Source organism: Acanthochromis polyacanthus, chromosome 21, assembly GCF_021347895.1.
Source record: "Acanthochromis polyacanthus isolate Apoly-LR-REF ecotype Palm Island chromosome 21, KAUST_Apoly_ChrSc, whole genome shotgun sequence".
Lineage (NCBI taxonomy): Eukaryota > Metazoa > Chordata > Actinopteri > Pomacentridae > Acanthochromis > Acanthochromis polyacanthus.
Genome location: NC_067133.1, coordinates 15,858,195 through 15,883,611, shown reverse-complemented (window position 1 = coordinate 15,883,611; position 25,417 = coordinate 15,858,195). Strand labels below are relative to the sequence as shown.

At 40.2% G+C, this 25,417-nt stretch overlaps 3 protein-coding genes across 3 annotated transcripts; 2 read left to right on the top strand and 1 right to left on the bottom strand.

Moving 5' to 3' along the window:
• The first annotated feature begins 923 nt into the window (after positions 1–923).
• On the top strand, positions 924–3,948 carry ccdc43 (coiled-coil domain containing 43). The gene is made up of 5 exons (XM_022205565.2): positions 924–1,131; positions 1,687–1,780; positions 2,505–2,640; positions 2,809–2,864; positions 3,059–3,948. Exons 1-5 carry the CDS (start codon positions 958–960, stop codon positions 3,244–3,246), a joined length of 648 nt encoding a protein of 215 aa, XP_022061257.1. The 5' UTR covers positions 924–957; the 3' UTR covers positions 3,247–3,948.
• A 1,199-nt stretch (positions 3,949–5,147) lies between these two features.
• On the bottom strand, positions 5,148–8,668 carry moto (minamoto). Its single transcript, XM_051941503.1, has 4 exons — positions 6,855–8,668; positions 6,286–6,420; positions 5,447–5,624; positions 5,148–5,212 (listed from the first exon to the last, which is right to left on the bottom strand). Exons 1-4 carry the CDS (start codon positions 8,016–8,018, stop codon positions 5,148–5,150), a joined length of 1,542 nt encoding a protein of 513 aa, XP_051797463.1. The 5' UTR covers positions 8,019–8,668.
• Positions 8,669–12,558: 3,890 nt separating this feature from the next.
• Positions 12,559–15,247, top strand: fzd2 (frizzled class receptor 2). The gene has a single exon (XM_022205548.2). The coding sequence runs from the start codon at positions 12,753–12,755 to the stop codon at positions 14,394–14,396; it is 1,644 nt and encodes a 547-aa protein (XP_022061240.1). The 5' UTR covers positions 12,559–12,752; the 3' UTR covers positions 14,397–15,247.
• Positions 15,248–25,417: the final 10,170 nt, after the last annotated feature.

The following is a 25,417-nucleotide window of genomic DNA, read 5'->3' as shown; positions in this document are numbered from 1 at the left end:
TTCTGGTCTGGCCCACTTGAGATCAAATTGGGCTGAATGGCCCCTGAACTAAAATGAGTTTGACATCCCTGATTTAGATACTTCAGTAAAAGTTGTAATTATATGATGCAAAAATGGAAGAAAAAAAAAACGTCACAAGAAAATATAATGGAAGCATTGAAAGTCCTACTAGAGTAAAATTACAAAATTAGTCGTATCAAAATATGCATAAAATACCTAAAGTAAGTTCACTAAAGTTCACTATGCAGAATGTTGTAGATTCAGTGATGTGTACATCACTTTAATGTTGCATTTGACGCTATTTTTACTTTATTGTATAAAGGCCATTGCTTGGTAACACAACAGGATATTTTTTGAGCTAAGATTTATGTTTTATCCGAATACTCTAAGTTTTCAAAATAACTAACTACTAAAGTACAATATTTATTAGAATATATTAGAATAAAGAAGAGAGTGAGTGAACATTATCTTATTCCATCACACACGATTCAATAGGATCCACAGAGGTGATTGAATAGGCAACATTTGGTGATTTCAAAGAAAGGTGATCATAGAGGAGAAATTAATGTATCAATGTTGAAACATGTAATTTAGACTGAGTGATAACCTTGTTTAAGAGAAATGATGAGTAGTGGCTGGGTAAAACAGCTACCCGTATCGCTGCATCGTTTAAAGGAACTTTTGGGTCAAAAATACAATCTCCCTTAGAGCTTAGTGCTGGCAGTGGACTGCTACAAATACTTATATTTAATACGATCAACCCAACAGCACTAGAACGTATGTACTATTCTTTTACAAAGGGACACAACTTTGTTACCTCAAACCGCGTGATTACTCCGACGTTGATAGGAGACACAGGTGAGCCAACAAACACCTGTATTTGTTTTCATTTTATATTTTTTCACCGGCAATCACAAAGGACAGCCGGGCGTCAAAGAAGGACCCGAAAGGGCCAAGATGGCTGCGCCCTTGACAGACGCCGGGGAGTTTGAAAGCTGGCTAAATGATCGACTAGACTCGTTGGAAGTCGACCGAGAGGTGTACGGGGCGTACATTTTAGGGATTTTACAAGAAGAGGAGAGCGACGCGGAGAAAGAAGATGCGCTTCAAGGAATTTTATCCGCATTTCTGGTGAATATCCAAAGCGGCATGTTCCGCTCAGGCACCGAGCCCGTTCTCTCATTTGTTGCTGTCTGTCTGGTCTGCCGGGTGGTACCTAGTGACAGTGCTGATGTCAGCTGTTATTTGTGGCGCTAAATATCGACGTTTAGGCGCAGCTGCGTTTCTTGAGCCAAAGTCCACACACCCTACGAGCTTTTATTTCCTGCCACACCGAACCACGTTAAAAAATCTGGGATTTGTCGATAGTTGTCGGCTTGATCAGCGGTGACACGCATCAAGCAACGAAAGAGTCAATACTCTACACTTCCTCAAAGCTTTTTGGTGTACACTGTTTAGAAATGTCACTGTCAACCCACTGCTGTTTAATAGATGCATGTTAATAACTGTCTAATCTTATACGTGGTTCACTGAGGCTAAACATTACCTCAGTGTCTCAAACTGGTAATCAAATACGTACTGGGATCACAATACCACTTTATTTATTTAATAGTGACAGCAGAATATGAGCTTGTTTTTGTAATTCACTTACTTAGATTACTTTGTAATGTTGTCATTTGTATACAGGATGAGGACACCGTGGAAGATGTCTGTAAACAGATCATCAAGCAGTGGACTGAGTGTTGCAGTCGATCAGCAGCCAAAAGAGATGCTGAAGATGGTATTTATGTAATTTTGATTCATCCACGTTCATGATCTCACTGATCCCCACCCCCCTTCTAGCTAACTTGTATAATTCAGCAACTCTTTGGGAAGAAGCCATCATGCTGGCAGGAATTCTGGTGATCTTGCAGAACATCAACATTCAGTACTTTACACTTAAATTGTACCTGTGAGTTAATGCACATAAAAAAATACCCTACAACAGTGCAATCCAAACACACTATCTGTATATATACATATATAGCAAACAAAAAAATCAAGCCAGCTGGCTCATCAGCTCATTTAAATCTTGAGTAAATGGAGAAAAGACAGCTTGCTACAGAGTCTGTCTTTAATACTAGTCAAACATACAGAGGCATTAGTGCTTTCAGTTTAAGATGCCTTGTTGTCAGTTTGAAGTGCACAGAGACTCGTCTTGGGAAGAGATTATCATTGCCGGCCGGGGGGGGGGGGGACAAAAATAGCTCCTGAGATTGCAGAAAGTTTTCCTGTTCTGAAAAGGGTTTATGCCAAAAAGTAATTACTGCAGTTTGTTTTGTCAGTATAAATGAGATTGTGTACAGTGTAAATAGCCATGAGGATGTGCTATACTGTCTGCTGTTTCTGTTAACATACCTTCATACTGACAGCACAAAGCAGGTAGTTTTATCGCAGTGAAAGGTACTAAATGTTGTCATTATTTGTTTACAGTTTGAATGTGTTCTGTCATTCCTTTTCTGTAGCTGAGGTCCAGGCCATTGCCAGTATGATAGAAAAACAAGCTCAGATTGTGGTGAAGCAGAAGGAGGTGTCTGAGGAGTCAAAGAAAAGGAAAGAGGCCCTTCTCGCCCAGTACGCTAACGTAACAGACGAAGAGGAATATCCTTGATTTTGTGGATTAAATTGACAGTAAGGCTGCACACTTTTTGAGCACACACAGGGTCCGTGAGCATATTCATTGAAAGACGTAAACAAAAAAATAAATTGCTGCCCCATGCTATACAGTTATGATTTCTAGGATGTCAGTTCTTTCCTTAATAAAAGCACTGAAGCTGAAGAAGAGGAGCCAACAAGTGGAAGTAACTTTACAGGAAATGACAAATGTATCCTTTTTGAAGTTGTTTGCAAACACACGCCTTCGAAAAACACGTTACTAAGTCCTACTATATGAATGGATAATGCTGTAGTTGCAGAGTCATGACTGCATGATACAGTGCTACAATCATTCACACCATCTTAGTGGTCATATGTAGTAATGACAATTTTGCATCCAGCTATCCTTTACTGAAAGTGTCAGCTCTGTTCAAGAACACCAATGTGGAGGAGGTGCTGAACAGACAAAAGCAAAAGCGAGACCAGGCTCGTGACGATGCTCAGAAGAAGAAGGAAATGGACAAGATGCAGCGAGAGAAAGACAAGCTGGCCAAACAAGACAGAAAGGAGAAGGAGAAGAAGCGTACACAGAAGGGTGAACGCAAAAGATAAAACCAAATATGAGGACACTTTGCAAGTGAAAGATTTTTCTTACAAGAAAAAAAAGAAAAAAGATATTGTCTGCGACTCTTTTTAGCTAAACCTCGCTGTCACTCATGTTCATCAGATCCTCCTTGTTAAGTACATTCTGTATCTCATAGTATGTGTAAAAAATAAAAAAATCAGTGAATTGGACGTTGTGCAGAACCAAAATTCACTACATTTAGTTCACTCTGACTTAAATCAGATACAGAAGGATGTCTGGGAATAAAGCTGCAAATCTTAAGACTAATGACAACTGTGATAGAGTCATGTTGTTGGTCAAATGTGACGTGGTTAAGTGTTGACTGAATTACCCAAAAATTATCAGAGTATACACCTGAAACGCAAATTGGACTGATCATGGCAAAAGTGGAGAAATCCTTGTGAAGCAGCTCAGTCTGCAGTTTCTGCTGTTGTCATTTGTGCCAACACCTTGCAAATGCCTTTTATTTCTGCACAACTTCTATGTAAAGGCCGGTGCTGCTGTCAGACTTCATTGCTTGCATTTCAATGCTTTCGGTTAAAGTTTTACTGTGTAGACACTTGGTTGAAGAATAGAACAAAGGAGCAGTTGGTAAATTATACCTCAAATATATCATATACCATCATTTCAGTGTTTATACTGAGGTTCAACATCTTTCTAAATTAATAAATAAAAACATTTTTCAGCAATTTGTTTTATTTTGGATTTTTCAGTTTATAAAACAATTAACAAGAAAAAAACAAAACCACAGCATTAAAACTCAACAGAACAACCTTGCTCATATTCATGAAGATGAGTCCCCCTACAGGAAGCCTCGACACTAACGCTGTCAGAATTTACTTCTTGACTTAGCTTTGTAATGAATACACACTTTGGTCCCTTGCTGACAAACTTTCACTCTTCACTGATGATAATATTTTATAATCTAATGACTGAATTTCAATTTTTAATGCTGAACTTTGAACGCTTTAATATGTTTACAGTTCTGACCTGCAATTTCATATAAATTATACAGATTTATGATCACACATTTAATAGCAGAAGAAAAAAAGTTTCAGATACTAAATGGAACACTCTAGGAAAGTAAAATAAAATTTAGCATATTCATTGTAAACTACTGAAGTAGAACAAGTGTTCAAAGGCCACTGCAGTCAGAGAACTATTTTTTAACTTAGCTCATGTTACGCTTCTCACTGGAAGTGTGATTACTGCATTTAATTGTAACATACTGAACCCTTTTTCCAGATATTTTAGTATTGTTGGCACATTTCAATTTGCAGATAAAAAAAAACAACTTTTTGATTACAGGATGTTTAAGGTTAAACAAGAAAAACTCAAGCTGCATAAATTAACTGGAACATTCAAGAAAACTGGTTAATGTTTAGCATGCTACTGCCCTGGTGATTCAATTATTGGGTGGGAATTCTCAGAACTGAGGTTCCAATAAATAAGTAAAACAATGAAGAATTCACTGAAATCTTCCACATAAATAGTGCCTTTAAATATAACGGTGATGGAGCAAGATTCGTGTTGATTTGGAATTGACACTAATTAAATGAATTTAAGTTAAGATGCCGCAGGACAAATTACATTTCATGCAACTCCTACGCAACAGAAGAAGCCTTTCGGTGCCAAAAATGTAGTCACTTAGCTTCAAAATACTCCTATCATGTTCTGCAATGATCCATGTGCTGCAGATAAAATGTCATGTTGACTTGCAGGTAAGTAATACTGTAAGAACTTTATTTTGGTCACTCTTCTGACTATGGGACACTAATAAATAGGGCACTCTAGAGTGATTTTATTTTATCCGATACCTTTAACCTATACTTGTAACCTGCGAAATCATAACTTAAAAGAGCAAACTTCAAATGGAGAGATGCATTTCTCACTGCATGTGTCCTCCTTGGTAACATGGTGGTTCTGCATCTTGACAGGCTTTGGCAGTGTCATCTGGAGGGCACACCACAGAGCTGTACGGAGTTTTCTAGTGGTAGCAGCTAGGTCGTTCAGTGAAACGATCATCAACAGTGTGTCTACAAAGCAGAAGCAAGTTAGGTCCAGCAGCATATCATACAAACAACAATCGATAGACAGATAGATAGATCCTTTATTGATATGGAAATTTACAGTGTAACAGCAGCAAATAGAACAGTTTGAATAGAAAAAATATGAAACATGGGTTACCTCTGTCCTCTGTGAAATGAGGTTTCTGCCGCAGATATTTGGTCATGTTTGCAGTGTCCTCCATGCATCTTGCCTGCGTGATGCAAATGGCCATATGATGCCTCTTCAGTGCTGTGTGGATGTTGCTGTGTAGGGGAGTGCTACACAGACACTCCATTCGTTCCAGAAGGCTTTCCACCTGCAACACACCAACATAATCTACTTTTACATTCCTTACTCAGATTTTAAGAAAAACTAAAGTAACATTTACTTAGTTTTTATTCATGTAAGCTTTAAAATTTTAACTAAATTAACTTACTGTTCCAAACATCAGTGACATGGCACCACAGCATAGGTAAACTCTCAATAAAATGAAAATAACTTTTTAACTAAACTAGATTTACAAACAAGTGTAAAACTGGGTCAGGTTAATTGACATGCTAGTTAATGGTATTCTTGATGTGTGGAAATCGGTACAAAAAATTCTGGGAAACCAACCAAACCCAGGATTTGGCCTTTCTTACCATGATGGCTCTTTAATCAGCTATTACACAAACACAATGCACAGAAACAGTTATTTATCAACACGTCATTCTAAAAGATTAACTGTCTTATTGGGTCTGTACTTTGTACACAAGTATGTTTTTTAAATTATGATAGTGACAATAAATGAAAATGAGAAGAAATCCAACAATCATCTAAACTAAGACAATCAGCACAGACATATTTAGGGCAATAGTTGTTTCTCAACAGAACTCAAATATTTGCTAAATAAATCTAAAACTTTCAGGACATAATGCTGCTGTGACAAAACACACCAGACGGTGGCAGTATGGATGCAGTTAATTCAGGGCTCTCACCTTTGCTTGTTCTCTTGTCTGATTAACAATCAGGTGGTCGATTCTTGTGGGGTTTGGTGGAGTTTTGGGTAGATTAATGTTGGTCACTGCTGCAGGCCTTTTCCCAAAAAATGTTTTTTTAAGGATGGCCTCTATCTAAAATAGAAAAGGAGGGGACAACATGACATCCTGATATTAAATAATTTTAAACAATAGTTGGACAGAGAGTAATTGTCTACATGAGAAACTAAAAATAAATTCACCTTTATCTCAAGGTGGAGTTAAATATTTGTCAGTAATCTGGCCTCAACCCAGGCCCAAACTGGAAAAAAGTGTTTTCCTCCCAGCATAGTAAAGTGCTGGGAGGTGCACAGCCCTACAGTAAAACCTGAGAATTAAAGCTGGGCCAATATAGATATGTTTGACAGCTGAATATGCTCAGTACCATGTTTTCATCAATAACTGAAGAAAATAAACACCATACTGCCAGCGCTGTTCCACTGAAAACACAAAAGTGGCTGTGAAATCATTCCTGGTAATGAGCCCTAGACATGTTTTATTAGACACAAAGTCACACTTCAATAACATACCTTCTTTCTCTCTTTCTCCAAACGCCTCCATTGCTCATAACACTCGTCCAGGTAGAAGCAAGGCTGGATCGCAGGTCCCCCCTGATTCATCATCACTGAAGTCATCATGGCTGAGGCTGGGACATGAGGAGTTCTCTCTCCTCTGCGGGTCCTTATGTCACCCACATAAGACTTGAAAGCTGGAGACTCATTGGCTGACATTACATTATCCACATTAGCACCAGGAACACCACTTCCGTAGGGTAATGTGGATCTAGAGCGGAAGTTTGAGTTGATGGACATGTTGGACTGTCTCCTGAGGTCATTTACAGGATACATGAAAGGCATGACCTGCTGTGCATTCCCTCCACTGAACATGCTGTTTCCTCCATCAAATCTCTGAGACTGCATGCTGCCCTGGAAGTCAAAGTATGGGCTTTGTGAGAAGTGCTGTTTATCCCCTTCTCTCACATGAGCATTGGTCTGGGGCCTCCAAGAGAAGACTTCTCCCTGTAGTCCAGACATATGCAGCCTCTTTTTTTCCTTCTGCATCTGTGGCTTGATCTTGTTCTGTATCTGGCTCTGCTGGATATGATGGTTTGAATATTGGTTCATGCTTACGTTAATGTTCTCTCTGTGCATTGTCATCTTGTTTTGGTATTGATTTGGGAAGTTTAAAGTTGCAGAGAATTGCTTTGATTGCTGGAAACACTCTGGGTTTTGAGAGGTGAAATCTGGTAGATCTTGAAAAGCATGACGCTTAAATATTTGTTTCCTCACTCCTTCACTTCTTTCCCTCTGCACTGTCCCAAATTCTCCCACCAGCTGTTTTGGGATCTGCATTGCAGGAGTACTTTGTGTCGACATCGAAGGGCTAGTAGTTTTCCATTCTTCAACCAGACTATCTTCACTGTGCATGCCCAATGCCTGCTTGTGCATATTTGGAAAGTCTCCACGACATACGCTATCAGCCATGAATGACTGAAAACTGCTGACCAGCTGGTTTATGTCTTCTGGCACATACTGCTCATTACAAATGGGCTTTACGCTGCTCTGGATCGAGTGGTCTTCATAGAAAGGATCAAAGCTGGTGCTGCTCATTTCATTTTGAGGTCTAAATATGTCACTGAGGTTGAGAAAATTATTCACAGGTTGTCCGAGCCCTCTGTCATTATAAGCTGACATGCCGACTGGTTGTTTCTGTGATGGGTAGGTACTTCTTGCACTGGGCAATGGTAGAGCTGGTGGCAGCCTCTGGGGAGGGCAGCAGTAGCTGTCTCCATTAGGCAAATTAAAAAGCCATTCTTGATTGGTAGCAAAGCCATTGGACTGTTCACTCAACTCTTCAATATCTTTGTCCACCGGCAGTTGTTGTGTTTTACTGAAAGTCTCATGGGATACTTGGGTTGGAAAAGAAGGATTATGCTGTGTGTCACCTTCTGATTGAAAATGCTGTAGCAGTTCTTCTGTCAGTGTTGTTGGAGACCAGATGGGATTGCATGTAGGTAGGCTCCTAAAATAACAATTAAGGATTTTGATGCCAGAGATCACTAAAACAATATATTCATTTTCAAAGAGTAAAACATACTAATCAACTCTGACAAAAATCATGCAATACATACTGTAATATAAACCAAAATCTGTGGAAATTTCAAACCTTGACATACCCTTGGCTGAAGTAGCTGCCCTGTGAATCTCCTTCATCCAAAATATTTGACACTAAACTCTGCAGGTCAGTCTCCCCGTCACAATCAGCGTTATCAGGTTTCCTTAGAGCAAAAAGCCATGTTCTTAGAGTTGCACAACTTCCCTCACATTGCCATAAGAAGAATGAAACCCAGTGTATTTCATTATATCCAAAAAACAGAATAAAATCTCATACCTATGACTGCATGTAATAGTTGTGTGATTGCAGTAACAAACTATATTTTGGCTGAATGTTTCTGAACACAGTTAACAAGAATACCTGCTTTTAATGCTGCTCTGGGAGCAACTGGTAAGCTCATAGGGGTCATCCTGAGTGTTGCAAGACCACGCCGCAAAGGATGTGGTATCCTGCTCCTGCCAGGCATCAGGGATGGAAAGGAAAGGCAAAGCCATGCTATCACTGATTCCACCACCCACATTAACACCTGCCTGAAAAAGAAAAGCTTCTTCATTACAAACGGCAGACTGATGCAAAAATTAAAACTGATAGAGCAATTTTCTTAGTTTTCACTGTTGCTCGGCATTTCACGTCATGCAATAATCAAAATGTCATTTGCAGTTTGGGCTTGAGATTACAGAAATAAATCTAACAACTGAAAAAAAGGGATCAGGGGCAAGATATTCTTCTGTCTCAGAATACACGATAGATAGATAGATAGATAGATAGATAGATAGATAGATAGATATGGGCATGTCTGATGATCAGTAATATTTCACTATCAGTTGTCCTATTAAAGACCCTTAACAGAGGTAAACTGCTTCTTCAAATATGCCATCTTACGTATTTACTAAAGTATTTCTTACCTGACGCTGGTATGTGTGAAAAAGTGAGTTTGCAAGTGTGCTCTGATGCCGGTCAAATGCCATTTTAAACTCCCAGATGATTCCTTAGAACTCCATTACTGGTCTGGCAAAATACATAGTCATGGTTAACGTTTGATATAGCCTTATATAGGAATTACGACAAAGTTAAGAGAAATGCAGAAATGGTAGAAATGATGAGCTAACTACTGTTTCAAGGAAAGTAAATCAACTGGGTAACCTACTGGGCCTAACTAGCCGTTGAGGGACGTGCATTAAGCTAGCTTTGACCCTGATTTGGCTAATTCGGACTGTAGTTTTCGCACTTTGAACCTTTAGCGAACTTTCAAATTTAAAAAAAAAAAATACACGATATCTGAGTGACATGTACCCGTCAAGCACAGAGGGAACTTACCCGCATTCGGTTAAGAAACGGGAATTTTTGGAGTTTAACAGGTCTCCAAGCAGTCTGTACCTTATCCTGAAGTGCTCTCGTGGCACCCCAGTTTGACCCCGTCTTTGCCCTCGCGACCTGAACGCTCATTGGCTGAGCCGGAGCGATTTTATTTTTAGCCAATTAGCATAAAGATACATCTACAGCTGCACAGCAACATGTGCCACCCTCCCCCATGTTTTTAGACCGTAGTCATTCATGGCGCAGGTGGCCCTGTCGCTCGACCTGCATTTTATTATCCATCTATCCATCCATTCTCTATACACCGCTTTATCCTCACTAGGGTCGCGGGGGGTGCTGGAGCCTATCCCAGCTGACTCGGGTGAAGGCAGAGGACACCCTGGACAGGTCACCAATCTGTCACAGTGCTACATATACAGACAAACAAGCACACTCACATTCACACCTACGGGCAATTTAGAGTGATCAATTAACCGCAGCATATTTTTGGAATGTGGGAGGAAGCCGGAGAACCCGGAGAAAACCCACGCATGCACAGGGAGAACATGCAAACTCCATATAGAAAGATCCCAGGCCGGGATTGTTGTTGTTGTTGTTAGCATTATTAGTATTAGTATTAATATTTATAGTAGTAGTAGTAGTAGTATCCATGCATTCTATTTTGAATATAAGGGGATTTTCTAATTCATATCACAATACTTTAACCATTCATATTGCATCAGTTCTGTTTGACTGATGTCGGTGGCATAATGGCATCTTGGTCAACATACTTATTAACTTTTTTTAAAAAAAACATTACAACAGTTTGGTGTGTTTGATCGAATTCAGCAACTGAGTTAAGTGTATATTTGATCAATATTATTATTAATACTGCTACCAGTAGTAGTAGTAGTAGTAGTAGTAGTTCATTCTGTTTTACATATAATAGCATATTTTAAACTATATATATTTACTATTTACAGTATTTTTTTTTACATAAGATCAGTATAAAAGGGGAAAAAAACACTTATTCCAACATTATGTACCAGTAAAAAATGTACCATTAATATTACTATTGTAACAGTTAATAACTATTACTACTAATGTCTTTTTTTAAAAACTAACTCAGATTACTAAAGTATTTTAATGATAAATAATAATTATAGAGATAAAAACAAGTCTGCCTTTATTCCTATATTATCAATGATTCCTTCTGTAATTAAGTCCTTGGTTTATTTTCATTCAGATTTTTATTTTTATTTATTTTGTTCTTTTATATGTACTGGGAGGATATGCCAATTTGATTCAAATTCCCATTAAAATATTTTGAAATTTGTTTTAAATATTTATCTTCTGCACAAAATTGTGGTAATACAGCACTGTCTATTGGAAACAGGTTGAAGTAAAACATAGATATGCTTCTCTTATGTAAGACAAATATTTTTTTGTCGTACTCAGATCCAGACTTGCATAATTTCTGATGTGCTGGATATGATGCATTTTCTTGATCGCACATGTGCAAGAAATGCAGAAAAATAAATACCTGAATTGTTTACACTTTCACACGTTCATATCTAAGTACTTAATTGGGATTTTGTTTTCATTCGTTTCAAAATCTTGAAAGTTTAACGACTGATATTTATATTTAGAATGATTTACGAGCAAATTCAATCCTGAAACACAGCACGGTAGTTTTCAATTTCCAGTTCTAAATTGTTTACTTATTCAGTCCGCTTGATTTGAGGCAGATAGAGTTCAGTTAAGTAATCCAAATATTTCACAGTTATTTATCTAGGAGTTAGACATGCAGATTGAATGATTGGCGAACTTTGAAATGGGTCGAGAACATGACGTGGACGCTGAAGTGCTCCACTGGGTGGAAAAGTGTACCTCCTCCTCCTCGTCCTCCTCCCATGGACATATTAGATGAAGGGAAACTTGAAAGTCTGGTTGGACCACGCAAATCCAGCTGTGCAGTCAAGTTGAACAATATGAGGAAAGTACGATCAATAAGCGAGACATGTTACCTTCAGAATAAAAGCATGCATAAGCCTCAACAGAGCATCATTTGCATTTTATTTAGTATTTCTAATGAATGTGACTACGGTGTGGTGTTCTTATTGGGATAATAAGAACTAGATGGTGAAGAAGAATTGCAGTCATTGTTGCTGTTCTGTTGTTATTGTTACTATGCATTAAAGCAATAATTTAAAAAAAAACTGCTTTAGTGTTAAACCTTACTGCAAGGAAACTCTTGTTTGAAAAATCATTTGCTTTATGCTATGTCAAATATTTGTGTTACTATGGCAGCTCACTGAAAGACTGCCATACCTCACTTGGTGCAATGTCAGTACATTCAAACCTGTATAAGTAATAGTTCATCCATTTAAAACCTTCATGCCATATCGCTTATTTTCTTCATATACAATAATCTGTATAATATCAGCAAATTTATACCTATGGAAGAATCTGTGCAATATGGATATTAGCTGTGCAATATCAGTATTTCTTATATTAATATTTCTACTCGTGCAAAAATCTGTGCAATACTGATATGTGCAGTGTTGTTATTTTTCTTACTCAAAGGAATCAGTGCAATATTTGAATAGTCATATACGGAAGACTCTGCACCGATGCACATTTTTGTATATTGTTACACTATCCCCTTTGCTGCTGTAACACTGCAGCTTTCCCCACTGTGTGATTAAAGAAGTCTCATCCTGTCCTAGTTTCTTGCAGTAAAACGCTTATGTTATGCCTTTATTTTGAAAGGCACGTTGCAATTTATTCCTTACTATGGCTGCCTTGACGGTGCTGGAGAAATCGGAGTTGTGGAAAAGAAAGAAGTCAGCCAGGAGTGTTCAAGTAGAGACTAAGCACAAAGAGAACAGCGTTCAGGTCTTTACCACTATACTTTTTGCATTTAAAAAAAAAAGGTTACCGAGGACGTGCTTGCAGAGCTGAAGATCCACGCGAAATAAACTTACAAGAAGTTAAGCGGCTTTAAACTTGGAGAGATGACTTTTTGCAATACTTGGTGCGTTGCGGTCCTGCTTCTGCCTCTGCTGATATCAGCTCAGTATCAAGGGGACAACGGGATAGTGGTCCCGGAGCATGGATTCTGTCAGCCGATTTCGATCCCTCTGTGCACGGACATAGCCTACAACCAAACCATCATGCCCAATCTGGTGGGCCACTACAACCAGGAGGACGCAGGGCTGGAGGTACACCAGTTTTACCCCCTGGTGAAGGTACAGTGCTCCCCGGAGTTGAAATTCTTCCTGTGCTCCATGTATGCGCCTGTGTGCACCGTTTTAGAGAAGGCCATTCCTCCATGCAGGTCCATCTGTGAGAGGGCCAAGCAGGGATGTGAGGCTCTCATGAACAAGTTTGGCTTTCAGTGGCCGGACAGACTGCGCTGTGAGAACTTCCCTGTCCTGGGAGACGGACAAATCTGTGTGGGCCAAAACGACTCCTCCACATCCACCGTCCCCACCACGACTGTTACAGGGACCCAGGACCCCTCCACAGGGACCCAGGACCACTCCTTCCGCTGCCCGTCAGTTCTAAAAGTTCCACCATATTTGAATTACAAATTTTTGGAGGAGAAGGACTGTGCAGCTCCCTGTGAGTCATCAAGGAGCGGTGGGAAGATGTTTTTCAGTGATAAAGAGATTCATTTCTCCCGCATATGGATTCTAGTTTGGTCTGTGCTTTGTTGTGCGTCCACTTTATTCACAGTTACCACATATTTAGTTGACATGCAGCGCTTCAGATACCCAGAGCGACCCATCATCTTCTTGTCTGGCTGCTACACTATGGTCTCCATAGCCTACATAGCTGGCCACTTCCTCGGGGATAAGGTGGTGTGCAATGACAGCTTCAACCCTGAGGGCTACAAGACCATCGTCCAAGGCACCAAAAAGGAGGGCTGCACCATCCTCTTCATGATGCTCTACTTCTTCAGCATGGCCAGCTCCATCTGGTGGGTCATCCTGTCACTCACTTGGTTCCTGGCAGCAGGTATGAAGTGGGGCCACGAGGCCATCGAGGCACACTCTCAGTATTTCCACCTGGCAGCCTGGGCAGTTCCAGCCGTAAAGACCATCAGCATCCTGGCCATCGGGCAGATTGAAGGCGATGTGCTCAGCGGCGTCTGCTTTGTGAGTCTCAGCAACCTGGACCCTCTGCGGGGCTTCGTGCTGGCCCCTCTCTTTGTTTACCTGTTCATCGGCACCTCTTTCCTACTGGCCGGCTTTGTGTCGCTATTCAGAATCCGCACCATCATGAAACACGACGGCACCAAGACGGAGAAGCTGGAGCGACTGATGGTGCGGATTGGGGTGTTCAGTGTGCTCTACACCGTCCCCGCTACCATTGTTATCGCCTGCTTCTTCTATGAGCAGGCCTTCCGCCCCCACTGGGAGCGGAGCTGGGTCGTCCATAACTGCAGGAGCCTGGCCATTCCCTGCCCTCTGCAGACCAGAGCTCACACTCCACACATGACCCCTGACTTCACCGTGTACATGATCAAGTACCTGATGACACTGATAGTGGGCATCACCTCTGGTTTCTGGATCTGGTCTGGAAAGACTCTGCACTCCTGGCATAAATTCTACACGAGGCTGACAAATGGCAAACATGGGGAGACCACAGTGTAGAATTAAAGAGGCAGAGTGTTGCTGGGACTAATTTGTGTTTTATTACCTTCCTCGTGTGATAGGTGAGTAGCACAGTGAGTAGCTATAGGTTTTTACAGCATTTGTGTTTGCCTCAGCTTTATAGTCACTTATGCATGCCAGACTGAGGGTTAGATTTTGACAAAAAAAAGACAAGCTGGATAAACACGGACTCAACCTGACTGTCTGAACAAATAACAATCATGGCTACGGATGCCATGTGCTGAAATACTCTCCTCATCCTCTCTGGCTCTTTCTTAAAGCCACCATAAACTCCAGGGGAGTGATGATCCAGCAGCCAAGACCACAGAGAGTGAGGAAATGAGCTCTGGAAGAATGACTTTTTTTCCTCTTTGTACACATTTCATGTAAATTGAATGGAATTGTAAATAGTTTTTGTAAAAACATGAAATTATATATATTTGTATTTAAAGAAAGTAAATACTTTTCTTTTTCTGCCAGTGTACTTTTACTGCTTTACTTACTTTTGCACAGCCCTAATCTAGACATGCCTGTTTTTGTTAATTCCTGATGATAAATTATGTCTTTTTATGAAAACAATACTACAGCGGTCTACATTTCAGTCTGTTGGATGACTTTCAAGAAGCTTTTTTTTTTTGGATTAGCACTCTGTACCATTACTCTTCTTTAACCAAAAACATGTGCTGAGTTCCTGCAGAATGTGCAGATATCATCAAACGGCTACATCAAATGCCTGACACTTAATTGTAGTTTGAGGAGGGAAAGTTTGCTTTGTGTTTTTCTTTCATTTTTTTGCCCTTCCATGTGTTCAGTATTCTTTTTAATGATTAAATGCTCTTGATAACAAGCTATTTTCTTTGATAAACGCACAGTTATGTTGTTTTCTCAAGGGGGCCAGGGCTGTGTCACACCTGAACATCTGTTGCCTCAGACTGGCAGGCAACAGTAAAAGAGATTATTGGAATTCTTAATGGAAACACACGGGACTGGAGCCCTCTGGGAAATACAAGGAATGAGTTTATACTGACACTGCCAATTGAACACACCTCTCCTGTTAATCGCACACTCTGTCAGTATATTCTGAGAGATTTCACATCTGTGTGTTTTGTGTCTGAGAAACTGGTGCCAACCTGTAAGAATGTGGCGGAGGACTTCTTCTCGCGCGTACACCAACATCGCCTTCAAGTGCTAAACAAAACAAGAATTTCTTTTTTTTTTTTTTTTTTTTGGCCTGCTGTGAGAGAGGCCTCGGTTAAACCAACAGGAGAAATATGTGTTGCTGGATAGGTGTGAAAATGTTCCTGCCTGCCTGTTTGGTGAAGGGAAAACAAGGCTATTCAGCTATGCTGTAGTGTTACTTCTCTGGAAGTACTGCGCTTTGTGCCAAATTGGAATCCCCCAAGCCATGCACGGCTGAAACTGAACCTTCTCCGCAGTGATGTCATTTAAGTCAATGGGTGTGCTGGAGAAAGCTGATCCTCCTGCCTCAGAGCAGAGGCTCTGGGCTAGAAGTGAGCATTCGAGAATGGCATGTACATAACGTATGGTGTGTCCATTTACATTCTTGGAGCAAAGGTTTAGAGGGGCTCATAATGCTGCACATAATATTTATGTTAGGCTGATGTATTAATATTGTTAGGAGCATATGACAGAGCCGTACCAGTAGTGGATCTCTCTTATAGCTCATGGCCTGTTGGACAAGTTGATGTTTGTCTTTCATATATCCTTACCAAGGGTTAAATAAAGAAGGGTTGTAATAACAGACAGGTAAGAGTGATTAAAGGTAGGAACAGATACTCTGAGGGGGGAAAAAGCCATAAATCTACCTGTGGCTCTTCTATTCTGCCCATTTACACCTCCTCTCTGCCTCCACCCTCCCTCCCTCTCGCCGCTCAGATGAATGGGGGGAATGCGAGTGAGTCAGTGGAGCAGTGCTGGGCCTTTGCCTAGTGACAGACAGTCTCCTGTGTGCTGCTCACTTCAAAGCACCGCTGAAACCTGACTAGCTCCTTGTAAACAGTGCCGCCTGGCCCGAAGGCCCACTTCCTGCGCTTAACTCAACTTAATGGCTGGCTTGTTTGGCTTTGCACTGAAGCAGAGAAACGAATGAAGAGCGAGAGAATGAAGAGAAGCGGCATGTGGGTGGGGTGCTGGTGGTGAAGAGAGTGAGATTGTTTTAGGGTTTAGGAGAGGAGGGGTTTGGAGAGCGCGATGGAAAATTCAGTATTATTTGGTTGCTTTTGTCTTGCTCCAGGGAAAACAACAAAGAAAGGGAGAAAAGGAGAGCGCGAATGAGAAGAGACGTGATTGTGATTTTGTGAATGTTTCGTGAACTAAAACTGGATCTCAGACCATCAGAACTAAACGGAGTCAGATGCTGTGGTTGTAACTTACGCCAGGAAAAAAAAAATCACAAAATATTTTCTGTCAGTAAATTGTGTGTGTTGTTTATGTTCTATGGTCCATTTGGGAGTTTATTTGGTGCACTTGACCTTCTCTATACATGCAGAGAACTGCTTGGAAATGTTACACATTCCAGTTTGTGATTAAAAATGTGACAAACCTGCAGCATGAAAGTGTTCATGTTAACTACACAAGGGGTGGTAACTATCTACAGTGAATCCTGCTCGCTTTAATGTTGGTGCCCAGTTTTTCAGTGGCAGCCGTCTCTCATGTTGTTGATCTCACATCTTAGATCTTGCATGAAGCCGTTTCCTGCTTGCTTGAGGGCAAGAAGGGACAAGCCAGGGATCGGGGGTAAGACAGGAGGAATGCTTCACGAGTTGATATTATGATGTCGCTGTTATTGGAAGAAGGTCTTGGCATGTCAGGAAAGGATCATGTTGTTAGTCACAAGCGCCTGTGTTCTTATTGGAACTGTAGAGCCATTGTTTAAAAGGGTGCCAATGTACAATGGGCATTTTTTAATGTACCAGAGTTGTATCAGAATTCTTATAAACGGTTTAAAGCAGACAAAGGACTCGGGGAAAAGGGAAAATGTTAAGAAAAAAAAAAAGAAGATTAAGTATCCAGACCTGTAACATGTCTGTTTCTAATCAAATCTTGGCAGAAACTCAAGAAGAACTCATGCTCTGAAGGCTGGATTAGTTGCAGTCATACATTATCCTAACCATAGGAGAGTAGCTGAGATTTTCCAGAGCACATACTATATCTATCTGTCTTGCTCTCCCTTGAAATCTCAACAGGAAGTGCAATATGTTCTTTCTCCTGTCATTGCTTTCAGAGGTGGCCACTGTGAGTGGGATGGAGCGTAACAAGTTGGCAGGAGACTGGAGGTTTAAATGTGCATTTCAGTTGCTGACATTGATTCATCGCCTCCAGCTATAAATGGTCACCACGAGGAAATGTCCTTCTTTTTGTCATCTCTTTTTAAAACTTGACCTCCACTTTACTCTTGTTAAATTGAAAGGCATGTTTTTTGTTGACAAATATAATAAATGTCTCATGATTGGTTTTGTGGTTTAAGAGCTACATTTAAAGTAGAAACTAGCATTTCCACTTCAAAATATAATCTTGTTTAGGGGTTTTATTGTTTTAATAATGCTAATTATGATGATTTTCCTCCTTGCCTTTTGGCGTGCATCACATTTCACAAGATGCAGCTTCATAAATCAGTAAACCATATTGCTTTAATATTCAGTTACAGTAGAAATTGGAAGGAGGTTCAACCCACTAAACTTCCTATCTTTCTTGGCGATTCATTTTCATGCCTCATGCACATCATTTGTCTGTTGTTTTATTTCTCATAAGTGCACAGACCATGCAGGGGCGGCTTTGACAAGAAGACAAACCGCAAACTGTTGAGACTGACTCTGAGAGGCGAGGGGAGTTTACTTTGCCCCCCTGTCTTTCAGGGCAACAGTGTATATGGCATCAGGGTAGAAGGTGGGGGAGTGTCTCAGAGCGTCTCCAGCTGCTGAGCAGAGAGGTGCCGACAGCTGCATGACAGATATTTTGGGAGCCTGAAGCACGCCTGGGATAATAATGGTGTTGATTGGGAGGAGTGTGTGTGGAGGGAATGGAATGGTTAATGTGCTTCCAGACACCACAGTGTGTACACAACCAATACCACTCTCATAAACTTTCGGGGTGATGGCGCAAGTAGCAAATGATAACACAAGAAGAGACAGGGAAGGAGGGAGGTATAGTGTTTCACTTTTTACTACTGTGTTGTGTCATTGTTTTATAACTTGTCACAATTTATTGCATTCATTGAAATTTAATGTGGTCGTTATTTTTATTAAGTTGCACATTCGGGGCAGAGCGACCACGGAAACTCAACACAGAACGTACGTGTTAATATGCCAGCAAAGACCTGTGGTCCTCAGACAAGAAGTTACCAAGATGCATTGTCTTTTGTTATCTCTTATAGCTCTAAGCATTCATTTGCATATAAGCATATATTTGATTGTCACATTTAACTGTGCATAGGTGTCGTTAATGGATCTATAGTGTGATGTCCACGACTAAATCCAATATCTTTTGCCATGTTTTCTCTCATATTTGTACACATGAAACTGTGGAACCTGCCAGTCCTCTCACCTCTTATGCAGTATTGCTAAAGATTAGTATAACATTAACTCCGAGTTATTATATTTTGGCAATAAATCCATTTTTGCCACTTGCCTTGAAATAACAATAAATAAACTGAAAAAGTGAAAATCACACAAGTCAGCAGCTCATCACATCTCTAGTTTCTAACTGAGAAGTCAATCAATCCCCTGGAGATACGTTACAAAGTAGTAAAATCATTCTTATTGGTCCAATAATGGTATATTGAGGCTCTCTGAGCACCTGTATCTGCAGGTAAACTAGGTGTATTAAACAGAATAAGGGCAGTAACACTCTAATCCAACCTGTTACTCTCCCGTGGGCCCCAGCGAGGCCTCGGGCTTCGATGATGACTTACTGAGTCGGCTCCTCGCTGGCGAGCGTGTCCCCCTCCTCCCCCCGTTTTAATGGAGGCCCTCTTAACAGCTCTTTCTGAGGAATTTACTGCCTTGGCCCCATCTCACTCCAGTCCAGGAGAGGGAAAGCGGGAGGGAAACAGACTGCAGCCTTGTCCCAACAGAGCCAGCAGTGGAAATGTACAGCTCCAAGCAGGGTGGCAGAAACGCTGCTGCCTGAGAGCACATGTGTGCATTTGTTTGTTTATTTAAATAGCCTCTTGGGGGTCCACATTGTATATTTACAGTTCAGGTAAAATACAGGTTACGTTGAATGCAAAATTTAATTGTGCAAAAGTCAAGAATATATGAAAAATGTTAAGACAAAAACAACAAATGAAATAAACATTCAAAGCCTATCAAGTATGTAAGACACGTCCACATAATGTCCCCTCTTAAAGAAGCAGAAAACAAAGTTAGAAAAAAAGCAGCTTCCTCTGTATAGTACCAAGTAAAAGTAGGATGTGAAGTTCTCCACATCCCTATCGCATTTTAACTCTTGTCATTTTAATTCACACAATCCTGTATGTCAAAAGTTACAATAAGGCTGTGTTACTATATGAGCAACAATGCAGTAATGAATTCAATGCAACCATTGCACCAACTGACGGTTCTGTTAGTTAAACTAGTTCGACATGCGGCCAACAGAAAGCTTTCCTTAGTAAAACAATGAAGTATGCCTGGAAAAGCAACAGGTTTCTACATGTCTACACAATATTTGTAGGTTTTTATTAGTGATGATATAGCTTGTAAAGCGCTCTAAGAGTAACAGAGCCTGTTCCTTACATGCAACTGAAGTGAATTCTCTCTTTCTATGTGTGCTCACTGTGTACTTCTGAGCTTGTGTTCATGTGAGTAAATCTAAGTGAATGAGTAAGTGGTTATAGGAGGGCTCCAGTTCTGTAGGTTCTCTCTGTAATTTCACTCTCTGCACAGCATAATCGCTTCCATGTGGGCCCTCACCAACAACAGAGTGGTGGAGGGGCCTCATTGCAAAGGTGGGAGTGAAATACAGACACATACTGGCTCACAAATGCTCTCTCTGGTAGAAAAGGACTCCCTAGCCTAATCTCACTAATGTAACAGGCAGCGCAAAGACTGACTGGGTGTTACTTTAGCGCTTTGTGATGGATTTCTGAAGGCTCTTTACAGTTAAATCGAAGAACAGGAAAGTATTTTGCGGAAACATTTTTTTCTTTGGTGTATCAATCCACAAAAGTATGATGTCTCAGACTTGCGTGCAGCCCAGATAAAATCTGTTTATTCCACTCTCTCAATTTGCAAAATACCAGGAAGTCTAGTATGCCTAATTTATCCTCATTAGCAATTTCCTTTAGAGATATTAAGACCTTCTGTGGTTTTCCTTTGCATCCTATGTTTTTTTTGTTTTTTTTTTTGGGGTTGCTCCCGCTACACATGCTGAGTTGTTGGCTGAAATGCCCCGCGGACTGCTGGTCCAGACAGTCACGGTCAATGTGTGAAACCAATGGAGCGAAAAACAACAAGACCTTTTGCACAACAGGGTCAGCATTTAAATACACCTCTGCAGAGCTCATTTGCTGGTTGAGCCACCGGGAGGAGAGATTATTAGGTACAAGAAACCCTGGTGGGACAGGGATATGTTAGGATGTACACTATCGTTCAAAAGTTTGGAGTTACTTAGAAATGTGCTTTTTTTCAAAATAAAAGCTGTTTTTTTTTCAAAGACAATAACACTAAATTAATCAGAAATACAGGCTAGACATTGTAAATGTGGTAAATGACTAGTTTAACTGGAAACAGCTTAATGGAATATCTACATAGAGGCCCATTTCCAGCAACCATCACTCCTGTGTTCTAATGCTACATTGTGTTAGCTAATGGTGTTGAAAGGCTAACTGATGATTAGAAAACCCTTGTATGACTTTTCATGGAAAACATGAAATTGCCTGGGTGACCCCAAACTTTTGAACAGCATGCACATTCAGATCAGAAAATTTAAAGACATGGGCTGTGGAACATGATCTGAACTGAGAAAATGTGGAGTCACACATTTATTTACTCTGTTTTTTTAAAAACATTTTGCTACAAAAAATGTGATTACAGCTAATTTTATATTGCTGTGGTGAACATCACCCCCTACTGTTTTGACAGGCAAACTGCTACAAAATAATCCATTTAACAAGGTGAAGCCGAGGCAAATAAAATGTGATTAAAGGCTGTCTTAGCAACAAAATAGGCAGCTAGTTGCTGTGATCATGCATAAATCTCTGTATTCACTGTTTAAGTTTGACAGCCCATAATTTTAATAAAAATGGCCCTTCACAAAAAAAAACATTCCCACTTCACACCCATTTTTCCTGCCTCAGAGTGAAGGTGTGGTTGCATAACAGTTTTGGCCTTTTGGTGCTACATCCAGAGGAAATACATGACTGTTTGACCTGCCTGAGAATAGCCAGTAAGCAGGTCAGAGGTCACTGGTCTTATTAAGTGCTACATTTTTCACTGCACTTTGGAAACTTGATAATATTATATTTGCATGACCTTTTTATTTTGCCCCCTGGGTACTGCTTTTTCTTCGTCTCTTGTTTGTTTTGGTGCTAAGTGAATAAAGTTGTCCTGATTATTATTATTGTATTTTCTCTGGAAGATTGTATGTGTATTACTTTATAAAGTAAGCACAACTGATGGAATGTCAACATGTTCTTTACACCACAAATCTGCTGGATGTGAAGGCATAAAATACAGATATTTGAAAATGGTAAAACTGAAAAGATTTTTTTTTCCTTCGGTAGACTAGATGCCATTCAACCGGCAATATCTTCTAAACAGATGCCGCAATCCTTGTTTTGGATGTTAGTTCCATTAATTCCAATGTAATCTCAGCATCTCTGACATGCTCAGCTTAGTTGCTGTTTGTGGACCCATAAAGTAGGGTACAGTATTTTAATCTTTAACAGAGAATCAGCCCTTCTGTAGTGTCCTACCTGCTCTAAGATGGTCAAGATTATACTTGACAGATTGAAATCACATTTATTTAACCACGTTGTCACTAAAAAGACGAACTAATGAAATTAATGAATTATGGAGGGGTTTTCTAACATCCAGCCATCATCTGTACACCACTTAATCCTCATTGAGGTCGCAAGGCGGCTGGAGCCTATTCTGGCTGACTTAGGGTGAAGTCAGGGGACACCCTGGACAGGTCATCAGTCTATCACAGGGTTACACATAGAGACAAACAAGCACACTCACATTCACACCTACGGACAATTTAGAATCACCAATTAACCTCAGCATGTTTTTGGACTCTGGGAGGAAGCCGGAGCACCCGGAGAAAACCCATGCATGCACAGGGAGAACATGCAAACTCTACACGGAAAGATCCCAGGCCTAGGATGCAAAAATTCTAAAGTTCTTTATATATTTATGTAATAATCCACTAGTTCTGATCCAATAGTTCACTGGCTAAAAAAGGGGAACCATCAGACTCAAAAATTGTATGTCATGAAGCATGGACATATGCATCTGTTGCTTGCTCAAAGTAACTTCTTTGATAAAAAAAAAAAAAATCACTTCCTTGCAAAAACTCAAAGCTGCTCATTTACAACACTGATGATGCAGAATTTTAGAATATTATTGCAGTAGGTAGAGGGAGGTATCATAAGTTTTAGGGTCTTCACATTACTGCGTATCTGGAAAATTTCAAGAGGCCAACAAAGCGAATACCGCTTGCATTTCCACATCTTACCTCTAGATGGTGCCAGTGTCCTCGATTTTAGTGACGGTTCAAGGAACTGACTTCTGCAGGAGCAGTAGAGATGCAATTGTCTGAGTATGAAGGTTCAGATCATCATTGTAAGGAGGGATTCCCCCATTTTAACCCTTTAGTCACGTGTCAAAGAAATGGTTGACCAAGTTTTTTACCGCTTATCTCTAATTGAAAACCCAAATTGGACTCATCCTCTTTTTCACAGCACTTCACTGTCATTTCTCAGCAGGTTCTACAATTAAAAAAAACAAGACACTGGAGACTAGAGGGCACTGCATTTAACTTTAGCAAGCCTGATCATGTAAAGGTACCTGATAATTAATGTAGTTTCATACATGCCATGAGCCTAGAAACACATGACTTTCGTTGTTTCTGCACCACTTTTGCCCATGAGTAAAGGATTAAGAGTGATGTATGATTTTAGGTATAAAAGTGAGCTGTTAATATTCTGTAACATTCTCATTCCTGCTCTGTCTTGCTTCCTATATTGTAATTACAGAATGCAGTCTTACATTTGTAGCAAAATTTGATATGCATGCTTAATTTTTTGTTCTTACTTGCATTATTTTTAAACTTGCGTTTCATGAGAATAGAAACCCTCAATTATTTATTGCATTTTTTATAACACATTGTCAGGCTTTCATGTGCACACATGTTGCACTCTTCTGCTTTTGGAACACAGTTAAGCTCCACAGGCCGAATCCATTCACCACTCTGCTGTGACTATCTTCAGTCTGCATCTATTCCCTCATGTTAAGGTGGCAGATAGTTTTGCAATGACATGGAGCTTTTAGTGTTATCGCATGAGTCAATCAAGGACAAAGAGCAGACCAAAACATCTGCACACATTACTATCAGCTGGTGAAAACCCATAGAGGGGGAGGTACAGAACTGTTCAGAAGGAATGATTCACTCAGTATCCCCTCCTGCTCTGTGTGTAGGATGTGGTTCCAAGACTAAATTATATTAATTATACTGCTATACACAAAGACTCTGTGGGAGAAACGCAGCATTGTCACACTGTTTCCTTTTAATGAGCAGCTCTGGAGCTTGAGAGTTTCTGCCAGCTTTCTATGTGTGTGTTGTCTTTTTCCCAGGAAACTGTCACATCTTATTTAAAGCTTTGAGTCAAACCATATTAGCTGCTGTGTCTGTCATAATATGCAACATTGTGCGACAGCAGGGATTTGTTTTTTGTACTGTGACTTTCTTTCAGGCTTCACCTGGAGGTTCCACTAGAGAACTTGACTAAATAGATCGCATGCAGTTTTATCCAGTATGTACTATTCGTTAGCAGTTTCAATGTGTGGCTACTTTTAATCCAGAATAAAGCATGGAAGATGTTATGCCCCAGCAAATGCAGCTTTAGAAAGAAAAAAAAGTATATATGCTGTCTGTAAATAATCTGCTGAGTGGTGTATTTGACATATCTTATTAGAAAAGAAAATGTAGAGAGATCTTCAATGGCTTCATTTCATTTCTAGGTTAATTTTTCGATGGTGATAGTCCACATTCATTGCAGCACTTACTGAAAAAATGCTTTACAATTCCTGCTATCTTAAAAGAACAATGAATTTCACAATGCTGGAACTTGTTATTGTATACATTTATAATGAAAAAGCCCTAACAATGATGTGCTGTGTGTGTGCAGCCTTTTGGTAAATGTTTGATTTGGGAATTCTCCACTCAGAAACTAAAACAAACCCCTCGCAGTACTTTTCTCTGTGATCATTGATGTGGAATTGAGGAAGCTGGGATGGGAGTGGAATGGAAATGATGCTATAATCACCTCAGCGGGCCTCTGCAGTGTTCTCTGACATTCAGCACTTTTAATTCAGCTAACTCACCTCATGAACGCTGGGATCAGACGTGTCAAGTGCAGTCAGGCTGATAATTGTTACACATTTGCTTTGTCTTGATTGCATCCTATGATAAATAATTCAGATTTCACTCATCCTAATTGAGAGCTACTGTTCCATGCTGTTTAGACTGTCTCAACAACATGTGCTCGAACAAAAGAAGGTCCCTCTAGAGAGATCTCCTGGTTACCATAGCAGCGAGTGAATCTGGTGAAGTGACGCTGTTTCCCTAGAAAGGACCACAGTGTGTGTGTGTTGGGATTTATTGTACAAGGGGAGGCTCTCTGGCTTAAAGCTGCATGAGATTTACGAGTCTGTCGCTCACGATCCAACCTTCAGAGCCCACAGGCTTGAAGTGAACTTTTGCCGAAGTCACTATCATCACAAAGTTCAGCTTCAGCACTGATAAGTGAGAGGTCAAACAGAAAATCCAATGAACAACAG

Bases quoted from the DNA above. Each gene is read 5' to 3' on its own strand.
- fzd2 (XM_022205548.2), top strand. From the start codon at position 12,753: ATGACTTTTTGCAATACTTGGTGCGTTGCGGTCCTGCTTCTGCCTCTG.
- moto (XM_051941503.1), bottom strand. From the start codon at position 8,018: ATGTCAGCTTATAATGACAGAGGGCTCGGACAACCTGTGAATAATTTT. The intron at 6,421-6,854 runs GTATGTTATTGA...TTTCTATTTTAG, and splicing joins TGGAGAAAGAGAGAAAGAAG to ATAGAGGCCATCCTTAAAAA. The intron at 5,213-5,446 runs GTAACCCATGTT...TGTGCCCTCCAG, and splicing joins TCATTTCACAGAGGACAGAG to ATGACACTGCCAAAGCCTGT.
- ccdc43 (XM_022205565.2), top strand. From the start codon at position 958: ATGGCTGCGCCCTTGACAGACGCCGGGGAGTTTGAAAGCTGGCTAAAT. The intron at 2,641-2,808 runs ATATCCTTGATT...TAATAAAAGCAC, and splicing joins AACGTAACAGACGAAGAGGA to TGAAGCTGAAGAAGAGGAGC. The intron at 2,865-3,058 runs GTATCCTTTTTG...TGAAAGTGTCAG, and splicing joins CTTTACAGGAAATGACAAAT to CTCTGTTCAAGAACACCAAT.